This window comes from Plasmodium brasilianum, chromosome 14, assembly GCF_023973825.1.
Source record: "Plasmodium brasilianum strain Bolivian I chromosome 14, whole genome shotgun sequence".
NCBI classification, from domain to species: domain Eukaryota; phylum Apicomplexa; class Aconoidasida; order Haemosporida; family Plasmodiidae; genus Plasmodium; species Plasmodium brasilianum.
This window is the reverse complement of record NC_090127.1, coordinates 2856151-2875359: the sequence shown is the minus strand read 5'-3', so window position 1 is coordinate 2875359 and position 19209 is coordinate 2856151. Positions and strand designations below refer to the sequence as shown.

The window sequence follows — 19209 nt, the reverse complement described above, 5'->3', positions numbered from 1 at the left end:
AAAAAGGAGTAAGTGGCTTATGAGGGGTTGGTAAAACCGCAAACTGGTAAATTTATGATTCCTCAGAAAGCAAGCAAAACAACTGTTATGATATATGTATATATATATATATATATATACATATACATAAACATATACATATGCATATAATGTACACTCGTACGTACTCATGTATGTATTTATTATGCATTAACTAAATATTATGTATGCATTATGCATATTTACTCCTGCTATTCTAAAATTGATGTCGACAAATAAAAATGTAGTACTGTAACGTAACATTTCATCTATGGAAATACAAGAAAAAACCCTCGGAAGAAAAAAGGAGTGTTGGGTCAGGTTTAATATATTTTAAAAAAGAAAAAAATACTTTTTTTCAAGTCGTATTCAAAAATTATGTTTATCTACATTTTATTAAATTTACCCTTTTTTTTTTTTTTTTTTATTTTTTAAACATTTTGTAATTTTTAAGTTTAGTACAGTATATACGAGTGTATGTCACACTTCGTGTATATATAAAAAATATTGCCGTATTCTTTTTCTCTTGTTCTTTTTTCATTTTTGCGCTTCCTCCTCTTTTTCATTTAAAATATGTACAGGAGTAAAAATATTCTCTACGGGCCATTTCTTTTTTGCTATTTTTTCTATCAACATTGACAAAATCTAACTTGTTTTTTTTTTAAAGTACAAAAAAAACAAAAAACAAATTAGGCCTAAATGTAGGTATTACAAGCTTGCTTTTGATATTCCAAACATATATATAGCAATTTTTTCTTCTTTTTCATCTTGTTTCTTCCATTTTTTCCTTATTTTTTTTTTCTTTTATGCAGAATAGTACAACTGCAATGAACATTTTAGCATTTGTGCCGGTTGAGTTTTATACGTATATTCTCTTAACCGACATCTCAGTGAAAATAAAAAAAAGAAAAAAAAAGGAAAAATTCAAATATAAAAAAGAATAAAGAGGAACAATTCAAATAAAAAAGAAAAATTAAAATAAAAAAAAAAAATTAAAATAAAAAAAAAAAGAAAAAAGAAAAAATTCTCGCAACATCTCGTTACAGAATGTAAATAGTAGCGTACAAACCTACGTTTTCTCACCATTCAGATATTTCACTTATTCTTCTTTTTATTATTATTACTAACTTCTCTTTTTCGCGGAAATATGAAATTAGTTAAACTTGTATCTAAATGAAACATATATATGTATCTATGTATGTGGGGATACAAATGTAAGTAATTTCTCTTCCTTTTAAATTCAAGTTAAGGAAATTTCCTCCCCGTGAATCACCGCCTTGTACGAGCGCAACTCTTACATTTTACTATAAAAAATAAGGTGCGTATATTTTTATTTTTTTGTACTTAAAAATGCGTCAATTTTTACGAACAGGTGAATGTAAAAATGGACACCCCAAGAACAAACTGTAGCATGGCCAGACGTGTCTTCCTATATACGCTTATATACATACATATATATATATATATACATATATACGTGCACACTTGAAATTTTTTCATTTTCAAGGAGGGTCTTCTATTGCTTGTTTGTTTTTTCAATATTTGAAATGTTTATTATAAGACTGTGTAATTCAGGAAATATAAAAACGTTATTTTATGTTATAATATTCTCTGTGCATGTGTTACTAATTTCTGATTCCTACCATTTGAAGACCAAGCAGCTCTTCTTGCGACCGTATAAGTTACATACGTAAAAAAAAAAAAAAAAAATGCATATCTGCACAAAGTATAGAAATGACTATGGTGCATATACGTACGTACATATATATACATATATGTATACGGTTATATATACATATGGGTATATACCCACATATATTGGAATATATGTATATGTGTATATTTTTTTTTGATGGCTCAACCTCAACAGTGAAATTCCATCAATGCCCACCAATTTGCCCCTTCATGCACGTGAACATGTACGGGTAAATATAAATATAAATATAAATATAAATAAAAATGTACTCTAATTATTCACATTTTGTAGATCAAATGACGCAAAAAGAGCGCTAGTTTTGAAACTGTTAAACAATAAATGTAATTGCAAATATGTCGATAAAGAATATGATGTTATAGTTATAGGAGGAGGACACAGCGGATGTGAAGCTAGTCATATAAGCGCAAAAATGAACGCAAAGACATTACTGATTACTCAAAGTAAAAAAAGCATAGGCGAAATGTCCTGTAATCCATCTATTGGTGGAATAGGTAAAGGAATTTTAGTAAAAGAAATTGATGCATTAGGGGGTTTAATGGGAAAAGTAATTGATAAAAGTGGAATTCATTTTAAAATTTTGAACATAAGAAAGGGGTTAGCAGTTAGGGGGCACAGGGCACAAGCAGATAGAGATTTATATAATTATTATATGAAAGAATATTTATTTAACATGCCAAATTTGTACATACTTGAAAATACCGTCCACGCATTATTATTAGAGAACACATCAGGCGGTGCTGGCAGTATTAGCGATAGTCATAGAAGTGGTAATGCTGAAACTGGTTATTACCATGATCAAGGGAAAAAAGTCTATGGAGTGAAGAACAAATGCAATTGCGAATTTTACGCAGATAATATTATATTAACAACAGGCACCTTTTTAGGAGGTGTGTGTCATATTGGAAAGGAAAAATACTACGGAGGAAGAATCAAGAGGATATCATCGAATATGTCAAAAAATGAGATTGGAATCAGATTAGACTCGAGTGCGCAAACGAATGATACAACCCTAGACAATTGGGCAATGGATAATACGAAAACTCAGGAATCTGCAAGAAACAACCAAGTTGAAAAAAACATGTTTAACGAGGGTAATTTCACTTTTGCTAGCAGCAGTATAGAGGATAATAATGGGAACATACCTTTTGACAATTTAATAGAGGCATCTAGTGAGAATATTTCTAACCAGCTAAGAGAAAATAAATTCGAAATAAAAAGAATGAAAACAGGTACTCCCCCAAGATTGGATAAGAAGAGTATAAATTTTGATATTTTAGAAAAAGAACGAACAGAAGAAAAAAACCCATTTTATTTTTCATTTTTAAATAGTAATAAAATAAATAATAACCAAACTTTACCGTGTTATAAAACATATACGAATTCAAAAACACATGACCTAGTTAGAAAAAATTTAAATGAGTTACCACATTTTGATACTTATGATAAGTTAGGAAATGGACCTAGATATTGTCCCTCGATAGCTAAAAAAGTTACAAAATTTGCGGAAAAAAAAAAACATCTTATATGGTTAGAACCAGAGGGATTAAATGATAATCTAATTTATCCAAACGGTTTAAGTTCAGCCTTCCCTTTACATATACAAAAAGAAATAATTAATTCTATAAAAGGATTGGAACAAGCAAAAATTATTTTCCCTGCATATGATGTCGAATATTATTATGTTAACCCCAAGTGTTTAAATTATACACTTGAGACAAAAAATATTAAAGGTTTATTTTTATCTGGTCAGATATGTGGTACCACAGGATATGAAGAAGCAGCATGTCAAGGAATTATTGCTGGAATAAATGCAGCATTAAATACAATCAATAAAAAAAAAAGTACATACAAATCTTTCATATTAAAGAGAAGTGATAGTTATATAGGTGTCTTAATACATGATTTAATAAACAAAGGTATTACAGAACCATATAGAATTTTCACCTCAAGAGCTGAATATAGGCTATACCTAAGACCTGATAACTGTGATATTAGACTTACACCGAAAGCCGACAAATTAGGAATAATATCCCCTGAGAGAATTTACATTTTAAAGCAAAAATATAGTTCAGTAAAGAAGTTGATTTATATTTTTAAGAAACTGATTCTTTGTGACGACAGGCTTAGCGGGCATGCGGGAGATGAAGTAGTAGGAGCAGTGAGACAGGATATGAGACAGGTAGAGGGGCAGAACGTGAGACAAGAGAAGGGACAAGAAGTGAGACAGGAAGGTAGGCAAGGGGAGGAATTGAATAAAGACCACATCGAATACAACAATGCAGTAAATTCATTCCATGTAGATTTTAGTGAACATTTCAAGGTGGATAGCTCAAGCACAGTGACTGGCTCGAATATACATGATAACGTAAAGCATGATGGTAATTATACTCAAAGAGGGAATACTATTATTGATAAAAATAAAACAGAAGTAACTAAAGGGTTAAGAAAAAGTTCGAGTAACGACACATCATTACCATATTCAAAAGGGGATATCCATTTACAATTAACTTTTCCAAAAAAAAAAAAAATATGAACACACTATACAATATCATAAAAGGTGGAGCAGAATACCCTTTAGATGTTTTACTACACAAATTAAAAGATATACAAAATTTGAGCGAATATAAAGATATGCTCTTGTCATATGATGAACAGATCAACCTAAACATTTATTCTAATGATCATGATTATGATTTATCTATTTTTAACTGTGAAGACACTTTAATAAATAGCGCAACGTTAGAAACAGCTTGTGCTGAAGTTAAATATTCGCACTATTTAAAGAAACAAATTCAAGAGATACATAAAATTAAAGACAATTTTAACTTGGCCATTCCGTCAAATATAAAATACGATAGGTGAGAGAAATTTAAATGAAAATATATGCGTAAAAAAATTGTTTTTAAAAAAAAAAAGGCTTACACGGGTGTACTTCATGCGTATTGAGAGTATGCATGTATGAATTCATATACGTATGATTTCATTTGCGTATGCATGTTTTTATACATTTGTGTACTTATGCACTCTCGAACACACCCACTTACATACCCCTAGGCTCACATTTATACTCACGTTTCCAACAATTTCTGACCTCCGTAGGCACAACTTTCCGTATTTGTCGAACGAAGAAATTGAAAAGCTAAACAAATTTAAACCGCGAACTCTGTATGATGCTAACAATATTGAAGGTGTAACTATGAGCGCCATATATTATTTGTACCATTATATAAGAAATGGGAAAAATAAAATAAAAAACTGAGGGGTAACTTTTTAATACCTCCCTATATAATACCTGTGTTTTACAACTTTACACATTTTTCATTCGCATATATATATATATATATATATATATATATATATATGTATATTTTTTTTTTTTTTTTTTTCACGCAAAATGTGTACTATTTTTGTAGCTGCTCAAATTGTGAAATATGTTTTTTTTTTTTTTTTTTTTTTTCAAATATGTTACTACTTCTCTCCCCCTATTTTGTTTTTACTTATTTTTTTTTTTATCTTGCATTGCTTGAATTTATATTTACACTTTATTTGGTTGTTATATTTGCTTTTATAAGCGTTCTCAAATTTTAAATAAAAAATGTGGAACAGCAAGCCATAAAAATGTGTACTATGCGGGTGTATATGTGTATTTATATGCATATATATACATGTATACATGCATATATATATATATATATATGAATATATTATATACGAAAATACGTTAACGTTTGATGTAATTTGACTTTACTATTAGCGTATTTTCGTGTTTTGTAAACCTCTCATTCATAGCTTTAATTCGTTTACGTTTATGGGTATGTAAATATATACTCATATTCATATGTACAGATATGCATTTATACACATATATATATATATATATATATTCACATATACACATGTTTATATATACGCATATTCACATATACAAATATATATATACATATATATATACATATATATATACATATTTATATACATATATATATACATATTTATATACATATTTATATACATATTTATATAATTGTTTATACGTACATGTACTTGTAGGTATATTTATACATACATTTGTCATAATTATTTTGTTTTTTTTTGTTCTCATAAGGGAATGTTAATTTCATGTAAATTTTCCATTTTATTAAAAATTATCTTTTCATTCTTTTTTAAGAAAAGAGAATTTCCCAATTTTTGCATCAACACTGTATTATTATTTAATCACGTTTATACCATATCATACCCTTATCATATAATTTATCGCGTTTTATCGTGTCATAGTTTTATCTCTTTTTATGATGTTTTATACACTAATGTTTAAATAGAACTAACTTAATTTCCTTAACGTTCAAAATTACACACTTGTACGTAAGCGCATACACACGTATGTGCATACCTGTTTTATGCGCAGTTTTATATTTTTTTATAAAAGACAAAAAGGGTTATAATTGTTATGGAATATCTGCAGTTATTGTGTAGTTGTGAAGCATATATTATTCTATATCAATGGGAAAAAGAAGGAAAAAGTATAGGTAAATTGAGAACATATGTTATGATATAGTGAGATAAGTTATACTATGTTATGCTATATATATTTTTTTTTTTTATCCCTTGCGTAACTAGACAAATTCAAGCATTACAAATAAAAACTTATCATAGAAAATTACAAATTCCAATATCAAACGAAGATTTAGAAGGATGTGTAAAAATGATAAAAAAAACAATATGCTGTTATATTTTCCAACTTCAGAATTAATAATAAATGAATTTTTTTAGTCACATAAGTTAAACGGAAAGTGAGGCACAACTTGTTAGGATAAATAAGTAATTTTTTCTTCTGTCACACTTGAAGGAGAATTAGAAGAAAGAGAAGAAGAATTAGAAGCAAGAGAAGGAGAATTAGAAGCAAGAGAAGGAGAATTATAAGCAAGAGAAGGAGAATTATAAGCAAGAGAAGAAGAATTAGAAGCAAGAGAAGGAGAGTGAGAAGAAGAAACAGAGAAAAAAAGAAAAATTGAAAAATATTTCCTTTACAAACGTTTTACTCTTCTGAACATTTCAAAACATACCTTGCTGTATAGTTGTTTTCTCTTGTGTATAAGTATGCATATGGTACTATGGACATTGAACTACAGTCCAACTGTACGCTCTCGAATCTTTAATATGAAACCACCCAATTTTGAAATGCATACTTTCATAGGCTTTATAACATATAAAATATGTTTATTTGTTTCATTTTTTTATCTTACATAAATATTTGTAAGTGTAATATATTTTTTCTAAACAATGAATTGTTAAAAAATGAACAGCTACTCATAAAAATTAGGTTTAGTTAAGTAGGGTCTTTTTTTTTTCTTTTTTCTTTTTCCAGAGTCATTCAAAGAACATCAAAAAAAAAAAAAAAAAAAAAAAAAAAAAAAAGCGGAAACAGTCTAGATATATAATAGGAATAAATTCACCAGTAGGTTATAATTACTTCTACACACAGAAGGAGAAAAAAAAAAAAAATAATAAAATAATATAATAAGGATTAAAGACATATTTAAATTTAGAAATAGAGAAAAATAGGAAGTGAAAAGCGGCATAATGATTTTAGACAAGTTTAAAAACATAGTTAACTTAAACAATCCCAGTGCAGAAAAAGATGAACCTAAAAATGTAGAGTTGAATGAAAATCAAAATCATAATGGTCCGCAATCTGGGGAACAATCCATAGGTGAAACAGATGAAAAAACCTTCTTTGATGAAATGCTAGGAGCACCACAATATACATATGATGAATTTTTACAAGTTTTAAAAAGTCCACAAGAAGAAAGAGGAGATACAGATGACTTACGAAAACATTGGGGCTACCCTAGGAGATGGAAAGTTATCTTATGGGATTTGCAAATTCAGAATTATATGAACAACGATTTTAATGCTTTCGTTGATTTTGATTTTGGTGGTAACAGGGAAGAATGTAGGATTCAAGTAAAACATTGCACTCTCTGACATGACAATAAGTTTGCTTTATTACTATCATGTTCCGTTTTGCACTTGTGCCAATGCATCGTTTGGAAGTTTTGTATTTGTTACTTTGCTTGTTGTTTCGCATTACTGTTTTAAGGTGTTCCCTTTTCCTACAACGTCATGTTTGCACCCCTTTCTCTTTCACGTCAAAGCGCTTCCTCATGGGGCATTTTTCGTAGTTTCTTTTTCCGTTACATTTTGCCATTATATATTTTCCCCATATGTTTTTTGCCTGCATTACCCTCTTGTATTACCGCCTGTACTACCGCTTATATGATCGCTTATATTACCGCTCATATTACCCGCTTATATTACCCGCTTATATTACCCGCTTATACTACCCGCTTATATTTCCCTTCTTATGCTTTCCCCTTATAGAGAGGCTCAACCGTGAAAATATACGCAAAGGGAAAAACAAAGAACTGCCTGAGAACGCATGTTGTTTCAAATGTTGCAGCAGAGCAAAAGAAGGACATGAACTTTCGTAACGTGTTTGAGTATAGAGGGTCATATTTAGATTTAGAGAATGAAAAGTTAAGAATAAAAGTATGGGAGTACAAACAATTTACTTTAAATAAATTAGAAGGAATATATGAAGAGCCATTATTATCATTTGCTGTTGGTCAAATATATAATGAAACGACATTATATAAGTTTATAAAAGATTCAAGAGTTAAACGCTGTCGTTTATTTTTTCAATTATATTTTCAAGAATTATATGATTTTGAACTATCTTTTTTAAATTGGTCTTTTAATGATTTATTATCATATAAATATATACAAGCAAGAAGCTTAAATTATTTATGTGCACTAGATAAAGAACAGAAGAGATATTACGATGGTTCACAATGTACGATTTTTCCAAAATCGTGTATCAGTAAGAAGAAGATGAATAACAAAAATTTACGGAGAAAGGACAGTGAGAGGGACAATAAATCGAACATTTCCTTAAGTGAGTCGCATTCCCATAACTCGGACACGTGCAATAAGGACAGCAATAAGAACAGCAGTAATAATAATAAGGATGGTGGAAGCAATAACATCGGCGGCGATAAAGTCAAAAGTGATAAGACCGCAAGAAACCTTGAAAAACTCTTTGTTCGAAATTTGAGCTTGATGCAAAATATAGAAGAAAATAAAGACCTCTCTTATAAAAATTTGGAGAATGTCAAACTTCCAAACCCCAGGGTAACTATTACCCTATGGCATACCCCAAAGGGAAATGAAGGACTAAATCTGGTTTCACTGGAGCAAAAAAGCATCAGATTCCCAACATGGGAGAACCTAGGTGAGATATACTTCAGGGGAACACTAAGGGATCTCGACGTTTCCTACTTGCACGTAAGCGCTTTGCACCAAGTTAGTCCGTGTGGACGAAGCTAAACTATGTTCACACCTCTATCATGTACTCATGTTACTAATCCTGAATGTATGCCACTATCCTGTATTCATTCCTCTAGTCTGTACAACCGCATAAATTCTCTTTCGTTTAAGATAAAAGTCGAGGACATGACCGCGCCGAAGAGATTGCGAATAGTTGGAACATGTCAGATTCCGTTGAAAGGAATTGTGGACTACCCGTACGTAATGCACGAGTTAGAGGCACCTACGTGGCTTGTTGAGGAAGCAAAATATGAAGGATGGGAAAAAAAACTAGAAGAATGGAAACTAGGTAGCTTAGAAGGAAAAGTAGTTATTCAAAGGGTACCGAGATATAGACAAGTAGGAGACTTGTATCATTTGGATAATAAACACTGTTATTTAATAGTTCATATATACAATATAGATCAAATAGTTACTGTAGATAATATTAAAGAGCTTGACAGTTATGTGGAGGTTTCTTTTGATGAAACAAGTAGAAGAACTAGATTAGTGAAGAAGACATTAACGCCCAATTATGATAGTCAGATTGCTATACCATTACGATTTAATACTAAAAATGATGTGAATTATCAAAATTTTAGTAAAAAAGGATTTATATATATTGATGTATGGGGTAAAACAGAAGATATTATATACATTGGAGGTATATGTATTACACCGTATGAAATATTCTTTAATGAAAAAAACGTGAAAAGAGGTAAAACAAAACTAGAACATATTGATTTAGAAACAGATGTAAAAACGAATTATGATACTGTAGTTTATAGAGGATGTAAAAAATTATCTTTTTTACATAATGATCAACGGATGTCTAATATTCATTTTAGCATTTGGACGTACCCAGATTTATTAAATAATGAAAATATTAAAGTAGTTGCACCACTTGTTTTTAATACTACTAAAAATTTCCCTTCCAAATTAGCAGAAAAATATGAAAAATTAAAAATTTTATATATAGAAGTATTAAGAACAATCAAAGCTATACCGGACAATTGTACAGACGTAACAAAGGCAAAACGATATTACAATTATGAGTTATTCAATCAGAGAAAGGAATACCATTTCTTACCATCATTACTTACAAATGTTAAATCGCCATATTGTGATGAGTCGACTAATGCAATATTTCATTATGTGCGTTGTATACCTTTTGTACATAAAAAGGATAATATTGCATTTACTCCAGATTTTACGTTACAATTAAAAGGGGGCAATGCATTAGATCATAGTTTATTATTATGTAGTTTATTTTTAGGCATACCTGTCATAGCTTTTGTATGTTTTGGTACATTGTGGGATAATCAAAAACATGCATGGGTAGCAACATTTGAATATAATGAAGAAAAAAATTATGGACTAGTAAAATTTTGGGAAACAACAACAGGTAATGTGTACATATTGAAAAGAAGATTTTATAATCTAAATAAACTAAAAAGTATAGAAATAAAATTAAGTGAATCTAAATATAAATCTCATATAAGAGATGGATTTCTTTATAAAAATGGAATCAATATTAATACAGAACGTATAAAGGAAGACACTAAAAGACATATTAAAGAATTATTTAAAAATAGAGTAACTGATGTACCAATTGGTGGTCCATCCTTACCTTATAAAACAATAGATCTAATTTTTAATAATAAAAATATTTATTTAAATTTGCAAGAATCTAGTCCTTTAAACATTTGGTATGATTATTGGAAATTTGATTTGTGGTTTCCTTTTTCATCAGTTGAATATAATATTAAACCATGCTTTACTTTAAAAAGTTTTAGTCATAAAATGGAAAATATGGAGTTAGACAGAATTGCAAAAGAATTACGGACAAATATTGAAAAAAATATTAATATATATAGAGCATCTCGAAATTTGTCTACTAGATGGAATAGAGATGAAACTTTAGAATTATTTCTACAAATCGGATTAGAATTATTACATCAATTAAATACTTCAAGAAATGAAGATGCACTTTTAGCAAAGGTTAAAATTGAGGATTGGAAAAAAGCTTTATATCATAAAGTTCCACAAAGTCACAGATTACTTGGATTTCCTTATCACTTTAATACATATAAATCGAAATTTATTTCTGATAAACTTATAAGTACACTGGCTATCCTAGAATCTAGGGATAGGTCTCTATGCCTTTCCCTTGCTGTTTGTCTCTACAGCCTTCCGGGGGACTTCATATCTGCGTACATTTACATAATCACCTGCGTCAAAATTACGCAGCGGGAGTTGAAGAAAATGGAAATCGCCCGCGAGAAGGTTCTCCCAAGCATATACATGCTTATATACGAACATACAGACATGAACACATATACACACACTTGCATATGCATATCATCATGTAACCATTTTTGGCCAGGAACTGTGTTACACCGCCATCGTTTGAGCTAATAGAGTGAATTCCTCTACATCCAAATGTGCGTATGGGTGATACCCCCATGAACGTTTACACCATGCTCTTTTTTTTTTTTTTTTTTCAAAATTTTCTATTTTTTTTTTTATTTTCCCTATCCTTTTCTTACTCTCCCGTTGTCCCAACTTGTACTTTTTCTCAGGCGCAAAGAAAAGCCGAAATTAAGAATTCAAAGAAGAAAAAGGACAAAGAAACATACGAAAATGGAAACTTCCCAACTTTACAAGATATACAAAACAAGGATGTTCTAACCCCTAATGAACTTCAGGATACACTGAATGATGGCGCTTATGATATAGATAATATAAATGATCCTACGAGCAAAATGGGAGGAAATAACTCGGAAAAAAGCAAAGAAAAGAACAATGAAAGGAACAGGGGTAAAGATAATGATGCACATAAAAGATATTCCGACGAAAACGATATACACAAACCTGACGTACAAAATATGCAGGATGAAAAGTCGAAAAAGAAAAAATTAAGAAAATCTGTAGATGCAGTCAATTTACTTTTAGCAATAAAAAATAAAAACAAAGAAAACGATGAAAAAGGTATTCACTTTGATCACAGCAGACGGGACAGCGTTTCCAACAGATCCGGTAGTTTAAACAGAAATGTTTGTACAAAAAATATAGATGGAGTGAATGAAGATATAAACAAGAAGAACGAGGAGTTAGAAAGACTACAAGCAGGTGGTGATACTGACAAGAACTTTGAACCTAGTTTGACCACAGGATGGATGTTAAAAAACTCAAAAAAGAAAAATGGTGGAGATGTTTCCAGTGATGTTAAAGGTAAAGATGACGAAGCGGGTAAAAATGATGCTACGGTTGACACGAAAAAGAAGAAAGGGAGTAAAGAACACAAAAAGGAAAGAAAAAAGGATGGGAAAAAAAAAGGAAAAAAAGAAGGAAAAAAAGAAGGAAAACTTGAATTCAACAAGTTAATCAATTCAAATAACTATTTCGAACGAGAAAAAAAAAAACTAAAAGAAGATATAGACAAACTAGAAAAAGAAAAAGAAGAATTTAGAAGGCAAAAAATTATGAGAGAGGAAAAAGAAAAACAGATGTTGTTGGAAGAAAAACAAAAATTAGAAAAAGAAAAAGAACTTTTTGAGAACGAAAAGTTAGAAAGGAAAATGTCATATATGCTAAAAATGAGCCAGTGGGAAAAGAAAGAGAAAGATATGAAGAAGAATGAGGAGAGCTTGAAAAAAGTTGTTCAAGAAGCGCAGCTGTTGGAAAAAAAAAAGAAGGGAAGAGAGAAGAACAAGGGGAGGAAAAAATATGGGAAAAGGGAAAAAGCAAAAGAAAGAGAAGAGGAAATGGAAAAGGAGTGGGAAGCGGAAATAGGAGCGGAAAGGGAAGCAAAAATAGAAGCACAAAAAGAAGCAGATATAGAAGCACAAAAAGAAGCAGAAATAGAAGCACAAAAAGAAGCAGAAATAGAAGCAGAATTAGAAGCAGAAATAGAAGAAGAAATAGAAGCAGAAAAAGAAGCAGAAAGAGAAGCAGAAAGAGCGACGAAAGGATCATCACCTATGGCTGAAGAGGAAAGTGAAAGGGAAAATTACACAAACACAAATGAATTTAGAAGTTTATGCAGTTTTGATGAGAAACTCGATCTGAATCAAATATATACAAGAACATCAAGTATTACATAATTTTTTTTTTTTTTAAGCCCAAATTGTAATTATTCATTAACCATGTATGTTTTTTTTTTTTTTTTTTTTTACTTTTTATGATTTATTTTCTTACTTCCAGATTATGATGAAGAAAACGAGCCAAAAAAAAAGACAATTAAAATCCACACATACAGAATGGAAAATAATGGTACTCGAAGAATGCACAAATTATGCACACATGTAAATATATACGTAAATATATATGACTTTTCAGAGTATAAACTTGACACTCGACTATCAGCAAATAAATATGATAAAAAAAAAAAAAATTATTCTCCTTACATCACATCTGTACTTCACTTATTTAGAACAAAAATGTGCTCACCTGTTTGTAAATTTAATGGCACAAATTAGATTCGTCGTTATTTTTGTATATATATATATATATATATATATATATATATATATATGTACTTATGCATGTGCATATATAGAGATGCAAACGTTCTAACAATATTAACATGTACACAATCAATTATTTATAAATTTTGTTTTCCTTTTAGGATCCACATCCACCTATTCTAAAGAAATGTGTACAGACAAAAATGAAGACAATGATGAAACGAACATCGCTAGGTATTTGTACAGTAAAACATATAAGAGAGAAACTGGAAAAAAAAATTATAATTATGACGAGCCCCATTATGGTAAGGATATGAACAACATATCATATAAGGAAATAAAAAAAAGTGACTTGTTTAAAGGTTTTGTTGAACCATCTGCCAAAACCAAGAAAAAAATTTTAATAGTGAAGAAGGAGCAATGATTCGGACGGGGGTGGGGATACAAACGCATATATATATATATATATATTTATATATATATGTATGTATGAATACATATATAATATAATTAAATTATGTTATGCAATATTATAAACAATAATATAGCATTATTGTGATATTTTGAATGTTTTTTTTTTTTTTTTTTTTTTTTTTTGTACTTTAATTTCTTATTTTAAATATTAGTACAATCGCTAAATGTATATATATACATATACGTATATATGTATGTACGCATTATTATCAGCCGATACAGTTACGTGGTTATACGCACGACTGAATATCGTTTTGAACATTTAGTTATGCATTTCCTTTTTGTATTCTCATAATTTTGTTTTTGTTGGATTCACATGTGCTTCCATTTATTTATACATATATATATATATATATATATATTTTGTATAAGGATCTACATTTTATCCTTTTATTTTTATTCTATAAAAGTCCTTTATACAATGTTACCTTAATTTGTAAATATTTTGAATACGCACCATTTATGTATATGCTTAATTTGGTTAGATATATCATTACCGTTGCTAACATTTATTAGAAAGGACTTGTAACGCATGCATTTGTGTTGTATTTTCTCTTTTCTCTTGATTTTTTTTTTTTTTTTGTATTTTTTTAATTTTTTTTTTTAAGGGTACATAATTCACACTCGTTGAACATTTTTGCATATTTATAACGTTATATATATCTATGTATAAATATAAAAATTAAATCCACCATTTATGTGGTTTATTTTCTTTGAAGACAAAAGTTTTTTTGTTTTTCTTTTTTTTTTCATTTCACATTAGGGTGTGCGTTGCTTTTTAATTTCAATGTTTCTTCATTTTTTCTTCATTTTTTCTTCATTTTTTCTTCATTTTTTCTTTACTTTTTCTTTACTTTTTCTTTACTTTTTCATCATTTATTCATCACTTCTTGTTTATTAAAAATATGTCCTCGTATTTTTTCAATTTTTTTGTTTTCTTTTTTTTTTGCACACTTTGCATTTTTTACCTTTTACCATTTGCATTTTGCCTTCCTTATTTTACCCATTACAGTTTATTCCTTCGTTTTCAACTCTCACATATTACTCTTTTTTGTAAACGAATTGAGCTTCACATTTTTCGCTCGGTTCTTATTTTAAAAATAGTAAATTTTGTTATTGACTTATTTACCTGCACGAATATATTTTTACTAACTCATTTGTATATGTGCTTATGTATGTGTATATGTTTGTATAAATGGTATGAGCGCACTAGTTATTACCATTAGTATAACACACCTTTGTTGAACTAAGTATTCTGGTATAAGTGCACTTAAAGAAGAAAAAAAAAATTGAGTTATCATTTCTATTCTCGGAAAAAAATTATTCTTTTTTAATTTCCACTCGAAATGTTATAATTTTCACGTTATTTAAAATTTTAAATTCTCTTTTGTAATATTGCCAAAAAAAAAAAATTGTACTATAATACATGTACAATACATTACTTAATAATAAGAAATAATTTCAGTTACATCATATATATATATATATATATTTTAACAACAATCGGGTTAATAGCTGCAATATTTGAATAAATATATTTCAAATTCTCTCTCAACCCATGGTTATGTTGTCAAGATGAAAATATGAGGAAAATTAAAATACGTTCTTGCATGTCGGCTGATATCGTTGTTTAACTGCTTAAAAATTCTTTCAAGATTTTTCAAAAACGAGCAGAGCATATATTACGACCGCAAACGCATGTATATTATAAACATACATACATAACTGTATCCATACATACCTATATATACATGTACATATAATATATAAATATATATAAATAGCATATGTGCATAAATGTATGCATTACTAAGTCTATGTGAAAAAATACGTGAGCATGCGCTGAAACCTGTAAAGCTCTTACCACAGCCCCGTACGAACTATTTAAAATATGTAAAGTTTGCTTTGTGAAATATAACCTTAATTTTCCCTTGAAGGATCTAAAGTAAGCTTTAAAAAAATATAGCCAATGAAGAACAATTCATGCGGGGAGGGGGGGGGGGGTTGGAAGGTTATAATGAAAAAAAATGAGAGAGAAAAACATTAATAGTAAAACAAAAAGGTATTTATATTAGAAAAGCATAAATCAAAAAAAAAAAAAAAAAAAATATACGTATAAATATAAACATAAACATAAGTATCATAACACAATTATAGCAGCATTCCTATTATGAATAAAACTCTGTTCTAATATAACGCCGTCAGCTACGAAATACAAATGGAATTCGACAAATGCAATGTTATGTGTTGAGAAAAAAAAAAAAAAAAAAAAAATATAGGAAAAGTTCACAAAACAGAAGTGCAAAGATTTCGCAAAACGAAATCTCAGAACAAAATTTGCAGAGTAGAATATTTTAAAAGGAAATCTTATACGAATTATTAACATTTTTGCAAAACAGTTTTCAAAAAGAATATCATGAGTAATAAAAAAAAAAAAAAAAAAAAATACTTATTTAGTTATATTTAGTCATTTCATATTATCTTACTACATAGGATGAATACTGTGTCATATAAGAAAATAAAATTAACGGATGATGTGGTAAAAAAATTTGAGGTTTTAAGAGCCTTCAAGTACAAACAATCAATAACAAAAAACATATCATGGAGCTACAACGGGGAATTATTGTTAACATCCAATGCAAATGATTCAATAACAGTATATAGTTTAGTAAAAGGGAATAGTATAAAAACATTGCATAGCAAAAATTGTGGTGTTGATGTTGTAAGATTTTTAAGCAATACAAATGATGTTATAGTTTGCTCAACAAAGTCGAATAATTTAGAACATAAACAGTTTTTAAGATTTTGGGATGTCAAAGAAAATAAATATTTAAAATCGTTACCACAAAATGGTAATATATGTGAATTAAATGGAATTAATGTAAATCAAAATAAAAAATTAATGTTAGTTAATTCTGATGATGGTCATGTAAAATTATATTATTTTAATTGTGATACTCCATTAATTTTATATAAATCTGATTTTATGAGACCTGTTTCTTCTTTTGATAATGAAGGAGTTATATTTGCTGCATCATATGGAAAAAAAGAAATTCATTTTTATGATATATTAATGTATGACCGTGGTGAATATAATATTTTTAATTTAAAAAATAATATGAACAATGATGAGTTTATTACAAACCTTTTTTTTACTCCTAATAATAAATTCATTATTGTATCAACTAATGAAAATAATCATTTTAAAATTGATTCAATTACTGGTAATTTTATTTGTTCATATAAATATCCTGATAGTATATGTTCTGAACAAAGCAATTCAGATGATTTAATAAATAGCTATATGCACATGATAAAAAATAAAATAAAAAAAAAAGAAAGAAAAAATAAAGAAATGAAAAATACATTAACTTCATTTTTAACCCATAACAATACCTACGATCATTTACTAAATGGATCAAATAATGAGGATTTAAATTTAAATTCCACTTATGAACCTTCGAATTCATGTAATATCTTTATACCAACCATTTCGCCAGATGGGCAATATGTCATGTGCGGTAAGAGCTTATGCCAGCAAAAGCGTTTTATTATACGCATGTGTGTGTATATATGTGTGTGTATATATGTGTGTGTATATATGTGTGTATATATATGTGTGTATATATATGTGTGTATATATATGTGTGTGTATATATGTGTGTATATATATGTGTGTATATATATGTGTGTGTATATATGTGTGTATATATATGTGTGTATATATATGTGTGTATATATATGTGTGTGTATATATGTGTGTATATATATGTGTGTATATATATGTGTGGATATGTACCTGCGTATTAGTTTGTTCCTACACAAAGGTTTAACTTTACGGTGTACCCATTTTAATGTAACTGCAAAATCATAAGCAGTCAACAAAATATTTGCTAATGTTGCATATGAGCGTAAAATAATTATTTATTTTAAGTTAAAAAAAGGAAAAATTAGCAAGCCTTTAATTATGATTATTTTTTGTAGCCTCTCTTATTACTCTTATGAAGTGTATAAATTATAACGTTCAATTTTTCGTATTTGTTTTTCATCTTCTTTTTTTTTTTGTTTTGCATAATTGTTCTTTTTATCATTTTTTGGGGCATATCAAACAGTCTCAATTTAATTTTATGAACGTTTTTTTTTTTTTTTTTAATTTATAAAAATAAAATTTTTAACATGATTTTATTTTATATATATATACCCTTTTTTTCCTTGTATTTTCAGGTTGGAAAGATTCAGGTATTCACGTTTGGAATGAAGAAGGAAATTATGTAACATCTTTATATGGCCATGAAGGTAGATCATAAATACACATTGTACGTTCTTTTAATAATTTTGTTCATACGAGAAGTTTGAAGAAATGTGCATTAAAATATGAACTAAGTAAAAAGAGATATATAGTTTCATCCCTACTATGAAATGCATCGTTATCAAAGGAATAATAGTACACATAATGAACATGATAACTTCTTATTTCAGGGCCCCCCAATAATGTGAGTTTCAATCCCAAGTGTTCCATACTGGCGTCAAGTAAGGAAAGCACAGATATAGGAAAATGTGCATTTTGAGTAGAGTTCAATAAGTATTTATAATGCAAAATTTTAATGAGTATTATTTATTTCACATTTCTGACGCAGTTATTTATTTTTCCAAATGTTAATACGAATTTTAATGTTTTATTTTTAATGTTTTTTTTTAATGTTTTTTTTTTAATTTTTTTTTTTTTTTATAGGCTGCTTAAATGTAGCTCTGTGGCAGCCATCAATATAACTGTCCTTTGCATTGGCCTTTAAACATCTCTTCTTTTTTTTTAAGTAATTCTTTTTTATCACAAGGGAGTGATGAAGTCACAAACAAACTGTGTACATTTAATTTTTGCAAAACGGTGTATGAATAACATAATTATGTTATTTGTGAGGGGTAAAAAAGAAAAACGCGCTTTTCCTAAATGCGTCCATTATTTGTATATATAACGTGTATGTTACGTATGCATCATGTGTATATGCATAAATATACATTCGTGAAACTCCTTTTCTAATTTGTTCGAAGGTGGGCAGCCATTCTGAGCTAATGATAAACCCCGGGTATTTTGTACCTCCGTATTCTCTCCCCCCTCCAAACCACTTTAACTATGGCATGAATAGGTGCGCTTTTTTTTAGAACAAA

The 19209-nt window shown here is 28.7% G+C and overlaps 3 protein-coding genes across 3 annotated transcripts; all 3 read left to right on the top strand.

Moving 5' to 3' along the window:
* Positions 1 to 1565: 1565 nt before the first annotated feature.
* On the top strand, positions 1566 to 4994 carry MKS88_005815 (glucose inhibited division protein a-like protein; the record flags this gene model as incomplete). Its single annotated transcript, XM_067219112.1, has 4 exons — positions 1566 to 1693; positions 2006 to 4191; positions 4293 to 4593; positions 4835 to 4994. 4 exons carry the CDS (start codon positions 1566 to 1568, stop codon positions 4992 to 4994), a joined length of 2775 nt encoding a protein of 924 aa, XP_067071020.1.
* Positions 4995 to 7315: 2321 nt separating this feature from the next.
* MKS88_005814 (double C2-like domain-containing protein) lies at positions 7316 to 13993 on the top strand (the record flags this gene model as incomplete). The annotated part of the gene is made up of 6 exons (XM_067219111.1): positions 7316 to 7699; positions 8117 to 9097; positions 9233 to 11386; positions 11683 to 13195; positions 13307 to 13375; positions 13731 to 13993. The coding sequence occupies 6 exons, from the start codon at positions 7316 to 7318 to the stop codon at positions 13991 to 13993; spliced, it is 5364 nt and encodes a 1787-aa protein (XP_067071019.1).
* Positions 13994 to 16537: 2544 nt separating this feature from the next.
* Positions 16538 to 18813, top strand: MKS88_005813 (WD repeat-containing protein 82; the record flags this gene model as incomplete). The annotated part of the gene is made up of 4 exons (XM_067219110.1): positions 16538 to 17564; positions 18268 to 18339; positions 18523 to 18573; positions 18776 to 18813. The coding sequence occupies 4 exons, from the start codon at positions 16538 to 16540 to the stop codon at positions 18811 to 18813; spliced, it is 1188 nt and encodes a 395-aa protein (XP_067071018.1).
* Positions 18814 to 19209: the final 396 nt, after the last annotated feature.